This window comes from Giraffa tippelskirchi, chromosome 3 (assembly GCF_054371585.1).
Source record: "Giraffa tippelskirchi isolate mGirTip1 chromosome 3, T2T-mGirTip1v1.2.pri, whole genome shotgun sequence".
Classification (NCBI taxonomy): Eukaryota; Metazoa; Chordata; class Mammalia; order Artiodactyla; family Giraffidae; genus Giraffa; species Giraffa tippelskirchi.
Window position 1 is genome coordinate 38,912,471 of NC_137277.1, and position 14,678 is coordinate 38,927,148.

Genomic DNA, 14,678 nt, shown 5'->3' on the forward strand with positions numbered 1-14,678 from the left:
CAATGTGGCTCAGAACTATGGCTCAGTAAGGGGGATCAAGTACTAGGTTTGTTATTAATGAGTTTCTTTGGGACCCAGGGATCCCAGGGGTCAGGGCATCATAGGCGAGAGGAGTCAGAAGACAATGGCAGAGCCTCTGGCTGGAAATGTATGATGCAGAAGTAGCATACAGGAAGCAGGCTCTGGAGCCACACTCAGACAAGCTGGGTAAGCTGGGAGTGTAGGGGAGGTAGTTATTCTAAAATCCCTTTTAACAGGTAACAGGACACCCTAATTCTATAGAGCAGCTCCTGCTGGATGATTTAGAAGTCATCATTCTCATTGTTTTCTGCCCTCAATAGTGATTCCCATCTTCAAATGTAGTTGAGAATCACCAAAGCTGTTATTGGGAACTAATAAGCTATATATTTGCAGAATATGTTATACTTTGCATACAACGATCACTCTAAACCCACAATTCTTTAGGGTATATAAGACTCACTGATGGTGGAGCATAAGGTTGGAAAAGTTCAGCATTTTGCCAAGATCGGCTGCTGATGTTTATTGCTGTTTAGTCTCTAAGTCGTGTCCGACTCTTTTGTGACCCCAAGAACTGTAGGCTTCTCTGTCCATGGGATTTACCAGGCAAGAATACTGGACTGGGTTGCTATTTCCTTCTCCAGGGGATCTTCCTGACCCAAGGATCAAACCTGCATCTCTTGCTTGGCAGGAGGATTCTTTACCACTGAGCCACCTGGGTCAGTAAATGATGGAATCTGACTCCTCCGGGCTCCAGAATATTTTGCTTGCAGGTGAGCTAAACAGAAAGAGACCATCTTGGTAGCCCCTTTCCATGAAGCCAGTCTTCCTCACCCTCCATCAAACTGCCCTGATATTAATATCTTTAACTCTGGATAAATTCAGTTCATAAGTTGAGAGGAAATTCTCACTATCTGGGCTACCAGATGTGCCCTGTTCTTTGGGTCCACTGAGCATCCTCCCACTCTTCCTCTCCCCCAAGCCCAAGGCAATCTCTTTCTGATTTGCTAGGACAAAACTTCACTTCACCTCCTAATTCTGGCCAAATCATTTTTTCCTTTACCAGAAAATTCAGTCCTCATTCTAGGGCTCAGGCTTTTGGAAATAAAAGCTAGGAAAACGTGGACTCTTTCTGCTTTCCTCCCACATCTCTATCCTGAGGCAATGAATATAGATCTGACTACCTACCTGAATGGGGGGAAGTGAATGTGCGATGCAAGGAAATACATCTTTCAAAGATTAATGTCTCAAAATTATTCCAGACACAATTTTTGAGATATTCACAGACTGAGAGAGTTCAAGGATCATTTAATTACCCACCCCTTGAATTGGTTGGTTTGCCTCTCATTTTTCCTGGTTTCTGATGCTTTTGTTCGTGTCCACCAAGGCAAGTCTTTTGTTTGCCCTCCTGCTCTGTTCTCTGACCAAAAGGAAAAGGCGGTTGTATTTATGGATACTCTGAAGTTGACTGCAAGTATCTCTCTTTAATGTTCAGATGCATGAATAAAAAACATTTCTTGAATTCACTGGCTGTCTGGTAGTTAGGACTCTATGCTTTCACTGCCTAGGGCTAAGGTTTGATTCCTGGTCAGGGAACTAAGATCCTACAAGCTGCTCAGCATTGCCAAAATACAACTACAACAACAAAACCCCACACATTTCCCACTCCTTCTTGCAGAATAGTTTACTCTCAGAACTCATTCTTCTTGTGCTCTCTTCCATAAGACTTTTTCTCAATAATATATACTCATCTGCAATGTGTAACCAGTTCTGGAAACCCTCCTGGTTAAAAGTTAAGCTCTGAAGTTAGATGTTGGATTTAAGTCCCAGATCTGTTGTTTAATAGGTATGTGACCTTGGGCAAGTTATTTATTTTCTATCTAAAAAATGAAGGTACTAGTACCTATCTCATGGGCTTCATTGGTAGCTCAAATGGTAAAGAATCTGCTTTCAATGCAGGAGATCCAGGTTTGAACCCTGGGTCAGGAGGATCCCCTGGAGAAGGGAATGGCAATCCCCTCCAGTATTCTTGCCTGGAGAATTACATGGACAGAGGAGCCTGGTGGGCTACAATCCATGGAGTCACAAAGAGTTGGACATGACTGAGCTACTAACACACACACACACACACAGTACCTATCTCATCGGGTTGCTGTGAAGAGTAAATGAGTCAGCGCATATCATGCTTTTATTCCAGTATTTAGCAAGAACAAGCACTGAAAAATGTTTTCATGCTTTTATTACCACTGTCATCAATCATCATCATCATCATTATCACCATCATCATCACCACCACAAGCACCATCATCTTACTCACCATCAGCATCATTCCTGAGTGGTAAGGATGGTGACTAGTTTTCTGGTTGATAGTATATTGTTTGTATCCCTAAGCGAGAGGCATACAGACTTAGACTACTTCCTGTCTTCTTTCAGATCACGTTGCTCTGACCCCATCCACGGTTCTGTTATGGAACATTCATAGAGAATTTTGGAATTTGATCAAATTTGACCCATAATTTCATATGTGTTTGTGGTTTCCGTTACATTAATATTTATTTACGTACTTGGGAGATTTCAAATAAAGTATTAAACAACTGCCATGACTTATGGGCATTTATTGAAAATATTTTTGAGAGTTCTGCAACATATATATATATATATATATTTAGGCTTATACTTTCATACAGATTATTCTTAATTTTCAAAAGGTAAAACAAAAGCAGCATGAAAATGGGAAACCAAACAGTCATCTCAGAATTCCTCCTCCAGGGCCTGCCCATTGGACCTGATCAGCAAGACCTGTTCTATGCTCTGTTTCTGGCCATGTATGTTACCACCGTCCTGGGGAACCTCCTCATAATGTTCCTGATTTGACTGGACCCCCACCTCCACACACCCATGTATTTGTTTCTCAGCAATCTGTCATTTTCTGATCTCTGCTTCTCCTCTGTGACTATCCCTAAATTGCTGCAGAACATGCAGAGCCAAGACCCATCCATTCCCTTTGCAGGCTGCCTGGCCCAGTTGTACTTCTTCCTGCTTTTTGAAGACCTGGAGAGCTTCCTCCTTGTGGCCATGGCCTATGACCGCTATGTGGCCATCTGCTTCCCCCTGCACTACACCACCATCATGAGCCCCAGGCTCTGTCTCTCCCTGCTGGTGCTGTCCTGGGTGCTGACCATCTCCATTTCTTTGTTGCATACCCTGCTCATGGCACGGCTGTCTTTCTGTGCTGATAACGTGATCCCCCACTTCTTCTGTGACATGTCAGCTCTGCTAAAGTTGGCCTGCTCTGACATTCAGATAAATGAAATTGTGATTTTTATCTTGGGAGGGCTTGTCATTATTGTTCCATTTCTATTGATATTTTCATCCTATGCCTGAATCGTGTCCTCTATCCTCAAGGTCCGCACTGCCAGGGGTATCCACAAAGCTTTCTCCACCTGTGGCTCCCACCTCTCTGTGGTGTCTCTCTTCTATGGGACAATCATTGGCCTCTACTTTTGCCCTTCATCTGACAACTCTACTGTCAAGGAGACTGTCATGGCTGTGATGTACACTGTGGTGACCCCCATGCTGAATCCCTTCATCTACAGCCTGAGGAATCAAGACATAAAGGGAGCCCTGAGAAGAGTCTTTTCACAATTAGCTTTTTTTTCAACCAGTGTCTTTAAAGATTAAAGGATGTTTTCAAACAGTAGGTGTAATACTGACAGTGATAGTATTCTAAACAGCCTAGGTAGCACCCAAGCTTGGTGCTGCTAGTGCAGCCTGCATAGCGCTCCCAAGAAGAGTTTCCCCCAAAGGGAAGGTCACATTGTCCCTCTTTGGTTTATCACTGAATTTTGGTTGTGATGCACCACGATATGTAGTGGACACTCAATGACTATTATTCAATTTTTGAATAAATACCACTGTATTTTGGTGTTTATTGCACACAAGGAATGTATTGTTGTTTAGTTGTTAAAAGCTGTGTCTGACTCTTTGCAATCCTATTGACTGTAGCCCACCAGGCTCCTCTGTCCAGTATAGTAGTTTCTAATTCTCTAAGAAATAAATCCAAATTTCTCAGACACTTCTGTGCTTTGCTTCTGCCAAACATGTCTATTCTGTGAAGAATATCTTCCAATTTATTACATATTACTTTTGTAACTTTATGCTCCAGGAGCATCATTTTTCCCCTTGCTAATCTATTCAGTTTTTAATTTTATTTTCAGGTGTTGATTGATTCATCCATTTAATGATCACATTCTAAAATTATTTCTGTTTCCTTTAACTGTACCAATCATTTGTCAGTTAATGGCAAGTTAATTACTTCTGATGTATGCTGTGCTAAGTCACTTCAGTAGTGTCCTACTCTTTGCGATGCCAGGGACCATAGCCCTCCAGACTTCTCTGTCCAAAGGATTCTTGGGGCAAAAATACTGGAATGGATCTTGCAACCATGCTCTTCTCCAGGGGATCTTCCTAACCCAAGGATCAAACCTGAGTCTCTTGCATCTCCTGCATTGGCAGGTGGGTTCTTTACCACTAGTGCCACCTGGGAAGCCCTACTTCTTCTGGTAGTATCTATATTTTTTATTTTTGGTTTTTTTTTTATTATTTATTTTAGTTGGGGGCTAATTACTTTACAATATTGTAGTGGTGTTTGCCATACATTGACATGAATCAGCCATGGGTTTACATGTGTTCCTCATCCTGAACCCCCCTCCCTCCTCCCTCCCCATCCCATCCCTCTGGGTCATCCCATTGCCCCAGCCCTGAGCATTTGTCTCATGCATTGAACCTGGAATGGTGTTCTGTTTCACATATGATAATATACATGTTTGAATGCTATTCTCCCAGAACGTCCCACCCTCACCTTCTCCCTCAGAGTCCATAAGACTGTTCTATGCATCTGTGTCTCTTATTCTATCTCGCATATACGGTTATCGTTACCATCTTTCAAATTCCATATATATGCATTAGTATACTGTATTGGTGTTTTTCTTTCTGGCTTACTTCACTCTGTATAATGGGCTCCAGTTTCATCCATCTCAACTTTAATTAAAAAATTTTTAGAGTCTTTATTGAATTTGTTTTAATGTTGCTTATTTTTTGTATGTTTTGGGTTTTTGTTTTTGGGTTTGTTTTTTTTTTTTGGCCATGAGTCATGTGGGATGTTAGCTCCCTGACCACAGATTGAACCCATACTTCCTGCATTGGAAGGCAAAGTCTTAACCACTGGACTGTCAGGAAAGTCCAAGGTAGTATCTATGTTTTATATGAGAATTCATCTTTTGAATTAAAATCATATGGATTGAACCACAGAGTTCTGTTATGAATTGCTTAATTTATAGACATTAAAATGGTGGCTCACCTATTGCCCAAGGTAACACAGATAGAGACAGAAAGACTAAAGTCTATTTATGAACTCTGAGGTAGATTTTTTTCCTCTGGAATATTATGCTGAAATTATCTGGTGCTTTCTTTGTTTACTTCTTTTCTTACCAAATATATTACAAGTGTCTTGATCTTGAAGACAGGTGCCCTCTACTCTCTACGGTGACTAACTCAGTGCCTTGAATCTGCTAGATATAGGGAATAAACATTTATTGATTTGATTTGAATGCATTCTGATGTGTTTCTTGAAATGAATTCAAGTCTTAAAAGATCTCACCTTTAAAAAAGTCTTCCTAATAATGCCAACTTTTACTTCATTTCTTCTTAAAAATTTTTATTGATTTTAAAAATAATAATTCTCATCAAGGAATATCCAAACAACAAAGAAATAAGTAATAAAGTGGAATGTGTGGGCCCTCCATTGTTCTTTACCCCTCCCATGATGGCAATTAAAAGCTAGGGCATACTATTCTAGATATTTTCTATGCACAGACTAACTTTATATATTATAAATAAATAGGACTAAATTGTAGCTGCCATTTTTTCATTATCACTTAAAGTATGTTCTGAATTCATCATTTCACATAAGGACATGTAATTCTTCTGGAAGCTATATAATGTTCTGTTAAATGGATGTTATTTACCATAATTTATTTAAATAATCTATTCTTGGTGGGATTGGAACGAAAACTGACCTTTTCCAGTCCTGTGGCCACTGCTGAGTTTTCCAAATTTGCTGGCATATCGAGTGCAGCACTTTCACAGCATCACCTTTGAGGATTTGAAATAGCTCAACTGGAATTCCATCACCTACACTAGCTTTGTTCGTAGTGATGCTTTCTAAGGCCCACTTGACTTCACATTCCAGGATGTCTGGCTCTAGGTGAGTGATCACACCATCGTGATTATCTGGGTCATGAAGATCTTTTTTGTACAGTTCTTCTGTGTATTCTTGCCACCTCTTCTTAATATCTTCTGCTTCTGTTAGGTCCATACCATTTTTGTCCTTTATCGAGCCTATCTTTGCATGAAATGTTCCTTTGGTATCTCTAATTTTCTTGAAGAGATCTCTAGTCTTTCCCAATCTGTTGTTTTCCTCTATTTCTTTGCACTGATCGCTGAGGAAGGCTTTCTTATCTCTCCTTGCTATTCTTTGGAACTCTGCATTCAGATGGGAATATCTTTCCTTTTCTCCTTTGCTTTTCGCTTTTCTTCTCTTCTCAGCTATCTGTAAGGCCTCCTCAGACAGCCATTTTGCTTTTTTGCATTTCTTTTCCATGGGGCTTTTCTTGATCCCTGTCTCCTGTACAATGTCAGGAACCTCTGTCCATAGTTCATCAGGCAATCTGTCTATCAGGTCTAGCCCCTTAAATCTATTTGTCACTTCCACTGTATACTACAGTTTTTGTTCCAATCCCAAAGAAAGGCAATGCCAAAGAATGCTCAAACTACCGCACAACTGCACTCATCTCACATGCTAGTAAAGTAATGCTCAAAATTCTCCAAGCCAGGCTTCAGCAATACGTGAACCGTGAACTTCCAGATGTTCAAGCTGGTTTTAGAAAAGGCAGAGGAACCAGAGATCAAATTGCCAATATCCGCTGGATCATCGAAAAAGCAAGAGAGTTCCAGAAAAACATCTATTTCTGCTTTATTGACTATGCCAAAGCCTTTGACTGTGTGGATCACAATAAACTGTGGAAAATTCTGACAGAGATGGGAATACCAGACCATCTGACCTGTCTCTTGAGAAGCCTGTATGCAGGTCAGGAAGCAACAGTTAGAACTGGACATGGAACAACAGACTGGTTCCAAATAGGAAAAGGAGTACGTCAAGGCTGTATATTGTCACTCTGCTTATTTAACTTCTATGCAGAGTACATCATGAGAAACGCTGGGCTGGAAGAAACACAAGCTGGAATCAAGATTGCCGGGGGAAATATCAATGACCTCAGATATGCAGATGACACCACTCTTATGGCAGAGAGTGAAGAAGAACTAAAGAGCCTCTTGATGAAGGTGAAGGAGGAGAGTGAAAAAGTTGGCTTAAAGCTCAACGTTCAGAAAACTAAGATCATGGCATCTGGTCCCATCACTCCATGGGAAATAGATGGGGAAACAGTGGAAACAGTGTCAGACTTCATTTTTTGGGGCTCCAGAATCACTGCTGATGGTGACTGCAGCCATGAAATTAAAAGACGCTTACTCCTTGGAAGGAAGGTTATGGCCAACCTAGATAGCATATTTAAAAGCAGAGACATTACTTTGCCAACAAAAGTCCGTCTAGTCAAGGCTATGGTTTTTCCAGTGGTCATGTATGGATGTGAGAGTTGGATGGTGAAGAAACATGAGCGCCGAAGAATTGATGCTTTTGAGCTGTGGTGTTGGAGAAGACTCTTGAGAGTCCCTTGGACTGCAAGGATATCCAATCAATCCATCCTAAAAGAGATCAATCCTGGATATTCATTGGAAGGTCTGATGTTGAAGCTGAAACTCCAATACTCTGGCCACCTCATGCGAAGCGTTGACTCATTGGAAAAGACCCTAATGCTGGGTAGGATTGGGGGCGGGAGGAGGAGGGGACGACAGAGGATAAGATGGTTGGATGGCATCAGCGACTCGATGGACATGGGTTTGGGTAGACTCCGGGAGTTGGTGATGGACAGAGAGGCCTGGCATGCTGCAATTCATGGGGTCGTAAAGAGTCGGACACGACTGAGCGACTCAACTGAACTGATTCTTGGTGGACATTTGGGTTGTTTTCAGTTTTTTATTATTTTGAATAATGCTTCAATTTTATTTACTGATTCATATGCTTTTCGTGGACTTACGTTATGTTTCTGTGGGCATATTTTTAGAATGGGTGTACTCAGTCACAGGATATGAACAATTTATAATTGGGTAGAAACTGCCAAACTGCCTCCAAGGAATTCTTCTCAGGTAAACTCCTTCCAAAATTAAACAAGAGTGTTCATTTCTTTACGATATTCTCAATGCTGAGTATTTTGCTTTCAGAATATATGTTGTTGTTGTTCTGTCGCTCAGTCGTGTCCGACTCTTTGTGACCCTATGGACTTTCAGTCCATGGAATTCTCTAGCCCAGAAAACTGGAGCAGGTAGCCTTTCCCTTCTCCAGGGGATCTTCCCAACCCAGGGATCAAACCCATGTCTCCCACATTGCAGGCAGATTCTTTACCAGCTGAGCCACAAGGGAAGCCCTTCAGAATATTTATCTGTTCAAATAACTAGATCTTTCCTAAAGTTTCTAGAAAAGGAGTCTGTAGGGATATGGACTACATTGCAAGGCATCTTTAAAAAACCACTTAAAAAATCTTAGACCTGCTCTGTTTCTCCAGTTTCTTCTCCACCCACGGGGTTGCTGCTGGTCACTCACTCCTCTCTCTCTCTCCACAAGATTCATTTCCTGCTCCCCTGCTTGTTCCCCTTCCATTTTCCCAAAATTTCAAAGTAGACTCTATTTTAGACATTCAGGCAATACAGAAATGAATTTGGCTTATTGCTCTGTCCCCATCCCTGTGAATAAACACCTTGTCTCATTGGCTTCGGATCTGATTTTTAATTTAACAAGAAATAAGACACTGCGGGATTAAAAGTTGTTCCTGTTTTGGAAAGCTATAAGAAGGAGGGGGAGGGAAGGGTCGAGTTCTTCTGTAATCATTATTATTGAGATGCCAGTGAGTCCAGACCTCCCCTCACACCTCTTGGGGGTGCAGCCCTCCATCGGAGCCCCCTTTTTAGGGCGCCCTTGACTTCTTTGTTGCGCAGGCTGTAGATGAAAGGGTTCAGGGTTGGGGTAACCACCGCATAGACCACGCTGGCCAGGCGGTCGTAGCGGGCCGAGTAGGCAGACGACGGCCGGAAGTAGACGGAGAGGATGGAGCCGAAGAAAAGCGACACCACCACCAGGTGGGCCCCGCAGGTGGAGAAGGCGCGGCGCCGGCCCCCTGCCGACCGTACCCCCAGCACCACGATGAGGATGCGCGTGTAGGACAGGGCCACCAGGAGCAGCGGGGTCAGCACCACGGCCAGGCCCTCGGAGAAGATGGCCGTCTCCGCCGCCGACGTGTCCGAGGTGGCCAAGCTCAGCATCACCGTCATGTCGCAGAAGAAGTGGCGCACGGGGCCGGTGCGCGGGTAGGAGAGCTTGGAGATGAGCAGCATGTGCAACAGCGAGTGCAGGTGCCCCACGGCCCAGGACGCCCCCACCAGCGCCGAGCAGCGCCCGGGGGTCATGACAGCGCTGTAGTGCAGGGGCCGGCACACGGCCGCCGCGCGGTCGTAGGACATGGCCGCCAGCATGTAGCTCTCGGTGATGCCCAGAGCCACGAAGAAGTACATCTGGGCAAAGCAGCTCCAGAAGGACATGGCCTGGCCCGGGTGGAGCAGGCCGGCCAGCAGCGTGGGGACCGTGACGGTGGTGAAGCAGATGTCCACGAGGCTCAGATGACCCAAGAAGTAATACATGGGGGAGCAGAGGGCCCCGTCGGACCTCACCAGCACCACCAAGCTCAGGTTGCCCAGGGCATTGACCAGGTAGACGCCAAGGAAGAGGAGGAACAACAGCGGGTGGACGTCTGTGCCGTCCATCAGGCCGAGGAGGAGGAACTCTGGGCGGGAGGTGAGGTTGGCCAGGGCCATGGAGTGGCCGCCACGGTGGGGGCGCTGAGGGGAGAGAGGAGACAGCCCGACGTAAATTCTGGCACCTCTAGCTAGATTTCTGCATGTTGTAAACTATGAAATATTTTTAAAACTTCTGCTTGCTAAAATGGTGTAGGGACCACACTGTTCATCCAATAATCCTAGTTTTGTGAAGAAACTGAGTCTCAGAAGGGTGTTCTGGGTACTCGGGTGTCTCAAGCTTTGGAGTTGATCCGACCTGATTTTGAGTCCCGGCTCTATCGTTCAGGGCTCTCTGAGCCTCAGTTGCTTCTTCTTTAAGTGAGAAAAATACTAGTTGCTACTCCTACAGTTGTGAGGATGTGCTTAATCACTCAGTCGTGTCCCACTTTTTGTCAGCCCCATGGAGTGTAGCCCGCCAGGCTTCTCTGTCCAAGGAATTTTCCAGGCAAGAATACTGAAGTGGGTTGCCATTTCCTTCTCTACAGTTGTGAGGCTAGGGTGGATAATAAATCTAAAATACTTGGCACACTGCCCAGCACATAATAGGCATTAAAGACTGTCATCTATCATCTGTCTATCAAGTATCTATCTATCTACCATCTATCTATCCAGGCTTCCCAGGTGGCTCAGTGGTAAAGAACCCACCTGCCAATGCAGAAGATGTGGATTCTGTCCCTGGGTCGGGAAGATCCCTTGGAGAAGGAAATTGGCAATACACTCTAATATTCTTGCCTGGGAAATCCCTTGGACAGAGGAGCCTGGCGGACTACATACAGTCCATGGGGTCACAAAATAGTCAGACATGAATTAGTGACTAAACAACAACACAACAACAGCAATCTATCTGTCTATCTATATCTTCAACAACATGTTTGTCATCTGCTTAGTCAAACCAGTAGTTAGGGGCAGAATTGAGACCTAGTCTATCTGAATACCAGTTGAAGTTTTCTCACAAGAAACATTACTATAATTGCCTTTCATGAATTCATCACATATTATTTGGTAGTTCAGGGAGGTTCTAGTTATTTAAGTATGTTTTTTTCTTAATCTCATCTGAAACCTGCTTCCCTGTAACTTCCACAGTGGCCCCAGTTTTGGCTGCTGGGAGCCACACACCAAATCTGCTTTCTCTGCAGCTTTTCACATCGTGTTCGAAGAAATCTGTTTGAGGTCCACTGAGTCTTCTTTTCTCCAGTCCAAACACCCCTGGTGCCCTAGATCCTTTCTTATAGGACTCAGTTTCCAGGTCTTTTTCTGTTCTGATTACCCTCTGCATTGTCAGCGTTTTTGGACACAGTACTCTAGCTGGAGTTGGGCTGTGTGGGGGCACTAAACAGTTCAACAGTCCACCTCACATGAGTTTATCAAGTGCTTGCCTTGGGTCAGGTGTTGTGTTGATTTCTCAGACTATGAAGGTAGGTCAGTCTTTGTCCTTGACCTCCAATCATGCACAATGTAAGAAGCAGTACTAACTATGAACAAAGTAGGAATGATTTCCTCTGCTTGGCTGATTCAGGGAGGATTCCAAAGAGAAGGGTTGAACTAGGGGTTGGAAGAATGAGTAGGAGATCATCAGACAGAGACTTGGGAATAGGAAGAGAATGTCAGATAAGGGGGAGAGTGAACATGTGGCTTCTTCTTCCCTGGAAGGCAGAGTGGAGTTGAGTGGGGAGGAAAATAGAACCCAAGGTGAGAAGACAGCAGAGGAGTGTTGGGTTTGTCACCTGGAGGACAGCATGCCAGGTCTCAGGGCTGTCTGCAGAGTCTGTGGGCTGGTCCCCCTCCTGGCCAGAGGTTCCTGGTCTTAAGGACAGATGCACCATCACCCATCTCTTCCCAGGGACTTCAGCATGTTTCCTGTGGGCTGGAACAGCAGCCTTAGAGAGAGAGAGAAAGCCAGACCTGTAAGGGCCCCAGGAATTCCTGGGCATGCTCTTTCCACTCAGCTCTGCTGTCCTGCCAGTGTCCCCATTGCCCACTGGATATGGTGTGAACTGACTTAGCCTGGCACCCAAATCTTTCCAACTTGGCTCCCAAGATTCCTCTCCATCCTCAGCTCCAGCTGCTTCCACATTATTCCCTTTCCCAACCCCAGACAGGATGGTCTTGTCACTGTCTCTGTCTCTTTTTTTTACAAAATATGTTTGCCACCTCCGTCATTTAAAAAAATTATTTATTTACTTTTGGCTCTGCTGGGTCTTTGTAGCTGCATGGACTTTTCTCTAGTTGTGGCGGTGCATGGGCTTCTCATTGTGGTGGCTTCTCTTGTGGAGTGCAGGCTCAGTAGTTGTGGCCCACGGGCTTAGTTGCCCCACAGCACGTGGGATCTTCACAAATTAGGGATTGAACCTGTGGCTCCTGTATTGGCAGGCAGATTCTTTACCACTGAACCACCAGGGAAGCACTTGTCGCTGTCTCTTGCTTACATCTTTCTCACATGCCTTTCCTGCACATGGCTCCCTACCTGCAGTGCTCTTCCTATCCCATCCCAATACCCAACCCCAGCTTCACCTCCTCCAGAAAGCCCTGCTTCCTTTCTTTTAAAAAAATGTTTATGTATTTATTCATTTTTGAAGTATAATTGCTTTACAATGTTTTAATTTCTGCTGTACAACAATGTGAATCAGCTATATATATATATATCTCCTCCCTCTTGGGCCTCCCTCCCACCACCCCCTTCCCACTCCTCTGGGTCATCACAGAGACCAGGCTGAGCTCCCTGTGCTATAGAGAAACTTCCCATTAGCTATCTGTTTTACACGTGGTAGTGTGTATATGTCAGTGCTACTCTCTCAGCTCCCATCTCCTTTCTTGACTTCTTCAACCCTCATGGATTTCTCTCTCCTCCATCTCATGTAACCCTCATTTGGAACTCAGCCCTCATTTGCTGGTATTACAGTGACTTTTGCTGCTGTGATGCTCATCTTCCCACTAGATGACAAGTTCTCTGAGGGCAGATATTTAGTTGTCTGCTAAGCCTTATAGAAACAGACAACTAACTATCTTCCCTCAGAGAACTTGTTTGAACTGTCCTGATAGTCAGGGAAGGCTACAATGAGGAGGCGGCATTTGAGTAGGACCAGCTTGAGGCTCAGTGGACAGACAATTGTTCATCAAAAGAGTCAGAGATATTGAAGATCTAAGACTGGGAATGCCATCTCCCAGGCAGCTTACAGCCCTAAATCTTATACAGAAAAGGTTGCCTTTGTAGGAAATACTCAGATGCACCAAGACACAGAAGCACAAGGGGATGTGAGTCTGATAAATCCAGACACACAGACATGCCAGAGACAAACTCACCTCCATATGTGAACACCTCACATACATGTGTTTACAGGTAGGACAGACACACACAGATGCACACATGGACCCATCCATAGATGTACATGCCACATACATATGAAGACTCAGGCCCAGACACATACCCCCTCCAACTCCCACCAATGCCAGAGACACAAAGAGACCTCCGTGGATCTTCCTGGGCACACTGAGACCTATGCAGGAATTTGCACACAAAACCAACAGCTTCTTCCTTCCTTTCTCTTGTCTCAGGTCTCCATCTGCCTTAACAGAGAGGGGAGTGGTCAGTGGGCCCTAGGTCTCTCAGTTTTGGGAGTGTCTATCCAATTCCTTGACCCCGGTCTCTTGCTGATCAACCCAGATTCTTCTTTCAGTGGTGACCCAAATAGGTTTCTCTGCAACTCCTGTTTTAACCCAAGATGAACTCTTTCTAGGGCTTCCCAGGTGGCTCAGGGGTGAACAATTTGCCTGCCAATTCAGGAGCTACAGGAGATGCAGGTTCAATCCCTGAGTCGGGAAGATCCCCTGGAGGAGGAAATGGCAACCCACTCCAGTATTCTTGTCTGGAGAATCCCATGGACAGAGGAGCTATAGTCCACAAGGTTGCAGAGAGTCAGACACAACCAAGCACAACAACACAAACCCTTTCTATCCTGAGGGCTTCCTCTCCTTCTCTGCTTTCCTCTGCCAACTTCTCATTCACTTTTCTTTAATCATTTACACAGCCGTCTTACCTGCTGTATCTACTCTGTGCCAGGCAGTGAGAACACTGAGAGCTGAGTAAGACATCCTTACTTATGAGTTCAGGGATTTCCCTGGTGGTCCATTGGTTAGGAATCTGCCTTAAATGCAGGGGACATGGGTTCAATCCCTGGTCGGGGAACTAGGATCCCACATGCCGCAGGGAAACTAAACCTGCTTGCTGCAACCACTGAAGCCTGTTCTCTCTGGAGCCTATGCACCACAAATACTGAATCCAAACACCACAACTAGAGAGTCCATGTACCACAATGAAAGATCCCGCATGATGCGATGAAGATTATGCAAGCTACAACTAAGACCCAATGCAGCTAAATAAATAAATAAATTTTTTTAAAAAGGAGTTCACCTTCCTTCTTACCTCGGTATCAGCCAACCGGCAGTGATTCTAAGATTCATCTCCCCCAACACCCATGTCACAAACGGGAAGCAGGACCCAGAGAACACTGTCTGACTCCATTCAGTAATTTGGTGACAAAGCCAGGATGTGAATCTGGGGTTCGGATCCTACCCAAGTTTTCATGCACTTTCCCATCCTGTCTGCCATGCATTGGAGGCGGTTTCTCATTTCCCTGCCA

At 44.6% G+C, this 14,678-nt stretch overlaps 1 protein-coding gene and 1 pseudogene across 1 annotated transcript in view; one reads left to right on the forward strand and one right to left on the reverse strand.

Annotated features, from left to right (window-relative positions):
• The first annotated feature begins 2,742 nt into the window (after positions 1 to 2,742).
• Positions 2,743 to 3,699, forward strand: LOC145540403 (olfactory receptor-like protein DTMT; annotated as a pseudogene).
• A 5,258-nt stretch (positions 3,700 to 8,957) lies between these two features.
• Positions 8,958 to 14,678, reverse strand: part of OR1R1 (olfactory receptor family 1 subfamily R member 1) — a 188,685-nt gene continuing 182,964 nt past the window's right edge. Inside the window, exons 2-3 of the mRNA XM_081579985.1 lie at positions 11,766 to 11,918; positions 8,958 to 10,083 (exon numbers count right to left, since the gene is read on the reverse strand). Of these exons, the coding sequence (XP_081436111.1) occupies positions 9,082 to 10,083; positions 11,766 to 11,918 (1,155 nt within the window). The 3' untranslated portion in view covers positions 8,958 to 9,081. The remainder of the gene's footprint in view (positions 10,084 to 11,765; positions 11,919 to 14,678) is intronic.